The sequence below is a fragment of the Lagopus leucura genome, unplaced genomic scaffold (genome assembly GCF_019238085.1).
Source record: "Lagopus leucura isolate 7727_CA_CO unplaced genomic scaffold, USGS_WTPT01 Super-Scaffold_100021, whole genome shotgun sequence".
NCBI classification, from domain to species: domain Eukaryota; kingdom Metazoa; phylum Chordata; class Aves; order Galliformes; family Phasianidae; genus Lagopus; species Lagopus leucura.
In genome coordinates this window covers 11,436,188-11,447,128 of record NW_024962274.1, presented here as the reverse complement: position 1 = coordinate 11,447,128, position 10,941 = coordinate 11,436,188, and the positions used below count along the sequence as shown (strand labels likewise).

General features: G+C 49.4%; 1 protein-coding gene across 1 annotated transcript; it reads right to left on the bottom strand.

Moving 5' to 3' along the window:
• Positions 1 to 7,197: 7,197 nt before the first annotated feature.
• Positions 7,198 to 9,986, bottom strand: CRYGS (crystallin gamma S). Its single transcript, XM_042878436.1, has 2 exons — positions 8,918 to 9,986; positions 7,198 to 7,543 (listed from the first exon to the last, which is right to left on the bottom strand). Exons 1-2 carry the CDS (start codon positions 9,215 to 9,217, stop codon positions 7,271 to 7,273), a joined length of 573 nt encoding a protein of 190 aa, XP_042734370.1. The 5' UTR covers positions 9,218 to 9,986; the 3' UTR covers positions 7,198 to 7,270.
• Between the last annotated feature and the right edge of the window lie 955 nt (positions 9,987 to 10,941).

Here is a 10,941-nt window from a genome sequence, read left to right as displayed (position 1 = left end):
TCATTTCAACTTGATGACATGTTGCTGGGACAACTAAGTCTCGTAACCTTCTTAACTTTGCCATTGTTACTGCCTGGAGTGTATTTAGGAGGAGTGTTTTAATTTCTTTTCCAACGCACAGCGCCTGCCCCGTAGAAAGATATTAGAAATGGAGGGGGGTGGGGGGAAGAAGGCTTTTCTTCTATAAATGTATGCTATTCAAATCATCTCTTTTTTTATTTCCTTTAAACCCATCATTTGTATGCTGTAGGTCGCTACTTTAAAACCCGGCTCGCTGTCGCTGAAAGGATCACCCGTATAATGATGTCATCCATATTCAGCTGAAATCTCAGCTCCACTGGAGCCCGGCGCTTCCCCCGCATCCCCAGCCCCATCCTCACCCCTATTGCCATCCCCAGCCCAGCCTCAGGCTCCCAAGTGGTCCCTGCTCACCCAAAATCTCCCTCTGGGAAGAGCAGCCGAGGCTGATGGATAAAGGGGCGGAGAGGCATCAGGATGACAGCATGGGGTTTGTATGGGGAGCATCACTTCCATCGCCCACCACACAACAAGATGAGTTTGGAAGAAGAGACTGGCTCCTTCCCATGGGTTATCCCACGGAAGAGAAGTGATGACTCACACTGAGCCCCAAGGATTCACCATGCCAAGACTCACTGAATCCAGCTGTCCCAGCACCCTTATAGCATGGGGAACCTGGGTTCTGCAGAAGGGGTTGTAGGGCTCAGCACAAAGTGCCCCAACAACATCAGATACCCAACTGTACCCATGCTGTTCACGCGACACCAGTTAGTTGTCGCCCTGACACACTTATTGTACCTGGATCAATGCTCTTTTAACAACTAATTGATCTTTTATTAGCATATAATAACTTACTTATTAAATCTAAATTAAAGACTTAATTGAGACACTTAATCTAGAGTGGCTCAGTGTATCACTCTCATAAGCATAATGTGTAATTTAATTAATTGACGGCGCTGATAATGGCGTGTCATCTGTCACATATTCCTCCTGACCTGGGAGCCAGAGGGGCGTGCAGCAGCGGCAGGAGCACAACACCGGGCTCAATCCACTGCCAAACCAATTCACCTCCCCACTGAAACACTCCGAGATAGGCTGCCTGGGATCAGAGATCGATACTAACATGTTATCTGTGCAGAAGGAGAAAGCGGGTGGACGCGTGCCATGAGCTGACAGCAACAGCAAGGGCACCGTGCTCTGCCTCAACCTCCCTCCCGGTGGGGATTAGGGTTAGGATTTCAGTTCCAATTCCCCCTGTTGCACCCAGAGCAGCAGAAGGGTTTCCAGCAATGCCTTTGAGCTCTTCACCCCATGCATCTGCTTTGAAAATAGGGCCGGGGAGAAGAAAAACACGGCAGGGGCTGCGTGTCCCTTCCTTCTGCTGCAGCTCAAATCTGGGTCTGCACATCGTTACATCGTTTTCCACTTCTTCCTCCTTCGCCCCACCGCCGTTCTCCCCGTGATGGAGAATTTCATTTTTCAAAACTCTATGAGATTTAATTTAAAAAAAAAAAAAAAGTAAAATAAAAAAAATACACAAAATGGCAAAGGGAGGGTTTGTGAAATAAAAAAATAAAGGTAAAGAGATGATGGTTGGAACAAAATGTTCTGGAAGAAAGCTGTTCCCTTGGGGTTTCTTTTCTTTAAGCTTTGCATATTACAATTTGAAATTTTTGTAAAGAGATCCCCATTTTATATTCACACTGGTAGCCTGAATTTAAATATCTCTCTCACCTGAGATTAATACAGGCTTCACCCTGAATTACTTCCCAGCTCTGAAGTACAGCTCTAGAGAGCTCAACTCTCCACAAATTCACTTCTCTTTTAGAGGCATAAAAGCTTAGGAAATATATGAAATATTAAAAGAGCGTGTGTGCCGGGGCAGAGAGGGGGAGAGGGAAGGCTTGGTCATGGGGGGGCCCCTTTGATATGAAAACCCACTTTCCCTCAAATGAAAGCACAGATGTGCTGGCACAGGACTCCAAAGACAAAGATTTCAGCCCAAAGACGACGCCCCCTTGTTTTATTTTGTGATTGTGAAGCCCTGCACAAGGAGCAGGATGCAAGCTATGTCACGCACAAAAGACATCAGCATTTCCATCGGCAATAGAAAATATCAAGTTTCTCCAGAGCAAAACAACAAATGAGGTTATAAACAAACTTGAAAGCACAGCTCCCTATAGCGCCAACTCAGTATTAACCAAATGCACGTGATGGGGGGAAAGCACCTTGCACGTGCTCAGGGCCCATTAGCTAATTGCTGTAGAAATCTGACATTCTATATCATGATTTAACCCTCAGGCCCCAGGGTCATTGCTCCACCTGGGCTCTCTGCATTTCTTCTGCTATCACAGCCGTGGTTTCTCCACCCAAGGAGATTGGTGCAAACTGAAACCTTCCATTCTCTGCGTCTACGAAGCAAAGGGATGTAAGGTTTTCCCTTGGCAGACAATCCCAGAATGGCTGGGGTCACAAATGACAGCAGGTCCATCTGGTCCACCCAAGGACTACACAGAGCATGGTGCTGTGAGCCATCAGCGGAAGATACAGCACACAGCCTAGGAGCTGCAGCCACCAGCACCACCTCCGGGCACTCTGCATGCCCAGCTGTGATGGCTCCTCCAAGCACTGCTGGTTCCTGACCCACACCATAGCTCTTGCTTCCATCCCTCCTGTCCCAGACTATAATTCCTGCTCCAATGGTCAGGTTTTTGTTTCATCCATCTCCTTTTAGATTCTACCTGAGCTTTGCTTGTGGGCACTTAATGCCATGGGCACAGCATGCACTGTGATGCTTCACAGCCATCAGAGAGTTTGGGCTGCACTCATGACCACCACAGCAACCTTCCCTTGAACATACAATTCTCAAGAGACATCAGTGCTAGGAATACCACCCCTTCTTGCTCCCTGCAGTCTCCAAGGTGTGCAGGACACCCTGCACCATGATTACCCCAAAAGCCACTAGGTTCATAAGCCAAACTCAAAGACAAAACCAAACCCAACAGGGATGCAGTGAGTATGAACACCAACACTAACCAAGCCCAGCTCCACTTTGGGATGTCCCAACTGGATGTTCACAATGCAGTTATCACCACCAGCTCTAGAGCCCAATGCCTCACAAGCAGCAGCTTGCCATGGCTGCCAGACCCAAGCTGTGATGTGTCAGTGATGGCACAAGGCTTGGCTTTGCTGCTTTGCCCCCTGAAGCTGCATTCCCTGTGCACGTGAGTGTGCATGCGTGCATGGTTCTGTTTGAGAGGAGCCGGCTGCTGCAGCAGAAGGACTTCTGTGCAGCTCTCCCTTCTGTCAGCTGCAATAAATTTCTTCGCTAGTGCTTCTCCTCTGAATCGAATATAGTTTATTTCATTTTAAAAGTCCCTTCTTTTTTTTTTTTTTTTTTTTTTTTTCATTTCAGGAAAATGAATGTTAGAGCCAGATAAGAAACTATAGTCTGCTTTCAAGAAGGTTACAAGAAAACTGCATCTTGCATTACTAATCCTTTATCTTTCATGTTAACAAAAAGATTACTGACATATTTTTGAATGAAAGAAAATAAAATAGCAAATGCATCTAAAGAACTGTGTAACTTTCATGCAACACACAAATCGGTTGTTAAACGTGGAGAAAAAAAAGGAGGGGAATGAAGGGAAGATTCATAATACATTTCCCTTTGTAAAGTGAGCAAACCAACTTTCTATAATAAGGGAAACTACTGGAGGATTGGAGGAGGCTCCTTTCATACACGGAGAACAACGTTGCTTTTAACTGGAGGCTGGATTTGGGGGGTGGAGGGGGAAACCTCCCCTGCTGGGGTCTCTGGAGGGGGACTGGGAGGTGCTATGGGATGGGCTGCATGGACCCAAGTCCCCCAGCCCCATCCATAAGTTTTGGCCTAGAGGAGCCATTGGTATGACAAAAATCAGGTATGGGATGAGAAATATCAGGTATGGGGTGACAAAAATCAGCTATGGGGTCACACCACATGGAACATCTCCAGCTGCCCTGGGGACATGTGCAGTGGCCCCACAGAAGGAGCAGTGCCCTGATCTCAGCCCTGATCTTCCCTGCCTTGGCACACGGCGCTTCATTAGGAAACCCGTAATTGAATTCCCTGACCATTCAGTTCTAAAACCCTTTTGATTGAGAATTAGTTAATTGCATTGAGCCCAGTATATTCCTTGTTAGAAATTTTGCCCATGTTCCCCAGACATGCAAAGGTGGGCTCTGCTTGCACTGTGTCCTTTGAAATGCATTTAGGACCTTTGAATCTCTCCCCTCTTAACGACGCATTGTTCGTTAATAAGTGGCCATAACACCTCCCCATTAGGAAATAGCTGTCTGCCATTTGCTTAGGCTGGAACAGGTAATAATCCCAATGTACTGGATCATGTTGTAGAATGAATGGGGATATTGGTGTCATTCTAATGAGATCATTTCCTAACCTCAAAAATGCCAGGTCTGAAAACCAGGCAGGAACACTGCCCTCATTATCTTCTCCTCTCAAAGATCTTCTCCCTCCAAACCTAAAGCAATCATTTGCACTCTGATTTCAGTCCTACCAATGGAGAACCAATGGGACATGTTTAGTGGGGATGGTGGGAATGGGTTTATGGTAGGACCTGATCATCTTAGAAGTCTTTTCCAACCATAAAGATTCTATGATTCTATGAAAATACTCCTCAATTGCTCTGTTTTGCTTTGATTGCTTTCTCAAGCCCCACCTCCCCAAGCATTGCTTTACTTGCACATCTCGTTTGCATCGTTCCCCCTGTGCATTGCTATTGCTCCATTTGCACCTTGCCCTCACTCGTACATTGCTTCCACTGCATTGAGAACTATTGGTGAACAGTGGATGGTTGGACTGAGTGATCCTGTAGATCTTTCCTAGCCTTGGTGATTCTATGATTCTATAACTCATTAGCCTCATTTGCACACGGCTCTGTTTGCATAAGCCTGTGCTTGCACCTACCCCTACCTGCACATCATTCCACTTGCACGTGGTTGGGCTTGCACATCACACTGCTTGCACATTATTCTACTTGCACATGGCTCTGCTTGCACATCATCCTGCCTGCGTGTCCCTGGCTTGCAAACTACTCCTCTTGCACATCACTTGCAAAGTCTTGCCTCTTGCATTTGCTTCTATTGCCCTCTGCTGGGGACTGTCAAAGGGACAGCTGATCCCTCGAGCGCTGTGCCTTTCTGTCTCCATCTCCCTCTGCGATTGTAGGGGAACTCCAAGCTGGGGTGTTTAACACAGGGCATGGAGCAGCTTGGCTCTGCCTCTGAATCTACTTTGCATGGCTTGAAAGCACACTGTCAAGCCTGCCTAGCTATGGTCCAAGGACAGTAACGTAGGGGAGGGTACGTAGCAGCAGGACAGACAGACAGGGGACAGACAGACACAGATAGGACAGAGGAGGGGACAGATGCCCACCCTGCAGCTTCTGCTGTGAGAAGTCCTGGCGTGCCTGCTGGATTAGGGATGATAGAGGAGCGCCTTATAGAAATTAATTCCCAAAGTGTAATTAACATCTGGGCCAGCTCGGCGCGCTCCCCAGCTGCTAATGAACCATGGCACCGCTTTAATTCCAGCGCCACCACACCATCTTCTTATTAAATCCAGGAGCAGGTTCCAGCACATTTCCCTTCGAGGGAAAAAGGAGAAAGAAACGGAGCAGGATTTGTCTCAATGAAATATGATAGATTAGAGTTGGCTGGATAAAGAAAGTGGGGGGGGGGGGGGGGGGGGGGAGAAATTTCCCATCTTGTGCACGCATATCACTGTATTCTCTTTCGCAATGACCTCCTTCTGCCCCATCCATCAGCCTGGGGTTGGCTTATTCTAACAAGCGGAGCCTTTTCTCATATGGAACAGGCCCATCAGACTCAATCTGCATGCCAATTACCGGAGCAGACCCCCTGATACTGAAAAATGGAAATTAGCCGTCAAGCGGGCTGGGCTGGATGGCCTGCACTCCCACTGCTCTCAGACACCCGCAACGAGGGAGGCCCCAGTGGAAAAAGTAATCAGGAATAATAATAAAATAAAATAAAACCCACACAACTAGCATATTTTACTGTTGTTTGCCTTGCTTGCCAGCATTCGGGGTACAATGTGGAATTTACCAGAGGGCAGGAGGATGGGGAGGGGAAGAACTGGGATAATTGCATTTAGGTGATGCACAGGAAGGATGCAGGGAGGTAATGTGACTGCAGGGGCAAAGCAGAGCTTGGTGCCCCAACGTGGGGGGGCAGCAGGAATCGCAGTGCCCAAACTCACCAGCTGCTATCCCACCTGCAGGGATCTTCCATGTAGAAATGGGAAAGGCAACAAAACCCAACGTGCATGCCACGCTCAAGCTGGTGCCCTTTAGATCTGCCAGGGAGGGTCCCAGAGAGCTTTGCTGGAAGCTGATCAAGGTGCTGGGGGATGGCTCATGCACCGACCCCAATTGCTAAGAGCTGGGTAATGCTGGAGTGTCTGAGGAGACAGAATTAAACCTCAGAGGAAAGGAGAGACGTGGCAGAGAGCAAAGGGGGGACTGGGGGAGGATGGGGACACACATCGCCCTTTGCAGTGAGCTGTGCTCTCGGGGGCTGCAGGTTGATAAACATCACTTTGCCTGCCTCCCTGCTCTGTAATAACCTCATACATCAACCAAGGAGACTGGGGAGCATGGCTGCAAGGGCTCTGCTTCCACTGCCATCATTAGCCTGGGGTCCCTCTGCTCCACATGCAAACAGGCTGGAGTTCCCACGAGGAGGGACTTGCATCACTGCTTCCTGCATGGGCACAACCAGCCTGACATCTAGTGGCACAGGGCAAAGCAGATGTTCCAAACTGTGTGACAACTGGGAGCCCGGTGGCCCCTTCTGCTCAGTGCATGTCTCCAGGGCCTGGGGACTCACTGCTTCCTATCCTCTGCTGCTTTTTGGGAACATCCAAGCAGCAATCTCAGAACTCAGTTTTGAGAGGTGTTCATTATCTCTGTCCACGCCCAACCTCTTTATCCTGTTCTAACTTCCCTATTTTAGTGGTCCTAATACAGTCAGGATGCCCAGCAACCCCCATTCTCCAGAGTCTCTGCCCATTGCAGAGCTGGAAACCAGAGGTGGAGGCAGTGGGAGCTGGTGGAGACTGTTCTGCCCAAAGAAAGCACCTGGCTAACAGGTTCACACATGGGGGAAAAAGCGGGACAGAGCTTCTGAGTGACTCAAGTGCTTTATTGGGGGCCCAGCTCCCCACCATTCACTCAGCAATGCTGCGGAAGGACTGGACGGCAGGGGTCACTGCTCCCCATTCCACTGGCTGCCGGTACTCGCCCTTGGGCAGCAGGTACTGCCTGCCCCGGTAGTTGGGGTGCTCATAAAACACCCAGATGCCCTCCAGCACCCGGCAGGCATGGACCTCACGAAAGTGGCACTCCTCCAGGATGGAAGGGCAGTCTTCAGTGGCTTCAAACATCTGCCCACCGAAATCTCCCTTCTCAAACACCTGGATGTGGCCCTGGGCTCCACTTGGCTGGAAGGAAGAAGGGAGAGAATTGCAGGGGGTTTGGGATGCATGTGGGGTAGAAGCAGAGGCAAGGCACAGCCAAGCTCAGGTCAAGCACCAACACCCCAACACACCAGCATGGTTCTGAATAGCTCACATCAGCCCCGAAACACAGTGTGGGGTAATTCCTGACCAAGCATCACATGCAAAGAGCACTTTAAGCCTAAACCCCACCACAGCCCAAGTTCCAGATGGGTGTGGAGAGAGATGAGCACGTGCTGGGCTCTATCCCATGCAGGCAGCCTGCTCAAAGCCTGTAGCCACTCAGTGCGAGCATCAGGAGGGATGCACCCCTCTGCTCCCCGCTCCTCTGGGCAATGAGGAGTTTAATGAGCTGCTGACCCCAGCTGGGTTGTATTACAGGCGAACGCAGCACGGGTATTTTCCACTGTGATTTCAAGCGCTGTGTTGCCTGAAGGCACCGTGGTGGTTTTAATCTGTGGCTGTCTGGACACAGTCTCCTCCCGCCTCCCCTCCGCCTGTTCTCACTACCAGCCCCAGCCAAACTCTGCAGGGTCTCACAGCTCTGTGTCACTGCTCCAGGGGCTCTGAACCAACATCTACGATCAGTCGGTCCCCATGCCACCTCCCCATGTATGGGAGGGGAAGCCAAGCACAGGGGACATGCAGCATCACCTCTGCTCTTCACGGTGGCGGAGGACGCTTTGCTGCTCTTACACCTCCCACGTGCTCTTGCTCCATCCCTTGTAGCAGTTCAGAGCTCTGAAGTGGCTGACAACTATTCCTAGGCTAAGGGGTTTACTCACACCTCAAACCCACATCAGACGAAAGCAAAAACCTCTTGCAGCTTTAAGACCTGCTCCATTCAATGGCAAATCATGGCAGTGCTACCCATGTCAGTGATGCACAGATCATAGAATCATTAAGCTTGGAAAAGACCATTAAGATCAGCTAGTCCAATTATTGACCCATCAACACTGTGCCCACCAGGCATCAGCTATGCTGCTGGTACTGACACCAGGGCAGTAACACTCAGCTCTAACACCATACTCCCACCCTGCCAGATTGGAGGCTGCTTCCCCCCAAAGTCATTACCCCAGCTGTGGGACTTGGTGCCACACACCTATTGCTGTCCTCTTCATAGGGACCCCAGGAAGATGGGGGCTACCAGCAAGCACCATCCCTAGAGATGCTCAAAGCCAGGATGAATGGGATGCTTTGGGCAACTTAATCTGAGGGGAGGTAACCCCACACGTGATGGGGGCTGAAAGCGGATGGTCTTTGAGGTTTCTTCCAACCCAAGCCTGTCTATGACACGACAAAGCAACTGAAGTGGCAGGTTGGTGAACTAAGACACCCCTAGGGAAGCATCACACTTACTATGTGGACAGCTTTGCAGGAGCCGAGGCGGTCATTGAGGCCCATCCAGTGGTGGTAGTCAGGATACTCCCCCCGCCTCAGCACATACATGTTCCCCGAATAGTTGGGCCTCTCATAGGCCACCCAGGTGCCTCCCTCCACCCGGATGGAGTTGCAGCGGTTCAGGTAGGTGTGGAAATCAGGGCAGTCGGCGTCGCACTCGTAGCGACGACCCAGGAAATTCTTGTCTTCATAGAAGGTGACCTGAAAGACCAGCAGGGGAGAGAAGCAGGGGGTTCCGCATCCCTCCAGGAGCAGCATTGGTGTTGCCACTGGAAGGGCATCGCTTCAAAGCACACAGCCATAATCTGAGCCCGTCTGTAACCCCTGCTACCTCCAACATGGAGAGAGATAGGAGAAAAAAAAGGCTAAAAAATGAATTCCCGAACTCAACTGTTCCAGAGAAAGGACAACTGATGTGCAAGTCAGTTGATTCAACATCGTGCAGACTCAGGCAGCATTTGCCCTTTTCAAGCTTCCTTAGAAGGGCATCAGCCCCATGCATGCTGCCTGGGTCGTTTGGCAACATTGGAAATTGCCTCAGCCAATTCCCACAGCTACTATGGACAGAATTTTCCCTGCCCTGGTGACTTAAACATCTAACACACAGGACTGTAATCCATTTTTCCATGCACACCAGCCTGACTTCTTCACCCTCTGTCCCCAAAGGAGACTTAGCTAGTGCTAGGGCAAAGCAGAAACACCAGCAGTCTCAGTATCCCCTGGTCATAGCATTCCCAGTCATAGCAAACATCAACCAGCTGATTCCTTGTTTATTCAATAGTGCATTAAGATACACAATCACCTCTTGATCCCAGCTTGCTGTACTTCACCTACAGCGCCTTGGCTTCTTGTATTGATTTAATATCACTGTGAAAAATACAGTCCAAGGCTGCCATCTCAGCCTTGGAACTAGACTCAAATCTAGAACCTCACAGTATTTTTTTATACATTCACTTTCTGTACTTTCTTTACTTTCTGTAAAAAATAAGTTAGCCACCGTTATTGCTGGTCAGTCAGTGTGCCTTACCAGCACACTGACCAGGGTTCACGTGCCCTATCACAGCAACCTATTTGCCCATTAAGTTGGCCAAGGTGGCCTTCTGTTTTGTAATAGAGAGCTCGTCTGAGGCCCCCTTCCCACCCTGAGGAGCACAAGTGTCTTTCAATTCAACACTATTCTCTGTTCCTTGGGAGATGTTCTCCCTGTATTTATAAAGCTATAGCCACTAAGCAGTGACCAACTGGAGGTGTGGTTTGCTGCTTTCTTCCTAAAGCACATAGAGACTGAAGGAGACGGCTCCTGCCCGCCTGTGTTGCCCTTCACACACCCCCAGTTCACTCCAGTCCCTCGGACTCAGCACTTCTCAGCTTCCCTGTGATGCTACAGACACAGAGGAGGCAGACGGTTTCCACCCACAGGACGATGACAGGTGAATTGCAGATTTCAATTCCAGATCCGTCAGTTCCTTTCAGTCACACGTTACTCCGATGCAAATCGCCTCCCGTCAGTAAAGCCATTCAGTTGCTCTGCTCACAGTGATATCCCCTTAGCTGCTCACTGTCCAAACTTTTCTTTGGGGCTTATCTGGCAGATAACAGATTTGCCCCAGCAGATCTTCCTTACATGACTGCAAAACTCATACTGCATCGGCCACCTAACAGCAATTACCACATTTCTTCCCGACAGCAGCTGTGTTAGAAGGAAACTCATAAGCAGCAACTATAAGCAATACTTAGCAGTACCTAATAAAGCAGCACAGGGGCAGTGACCTCTTTCTAGGGCACATCACTTGCTTAGGTTGTGGGAAATACCGTTTCATGGTCTCCTTTGCCTTTTCTTTCCCTCCCTGCAACATGAGCGTGGCACAGAGAAAAGATGAGATTTGCACTCATTCACTGATTTAACTCATCCCAGACAGTTTGTTGCACATAGTGAATCAGGCTCATGTATATATTGTGTATAGGCTGCAAACAAGCTTACC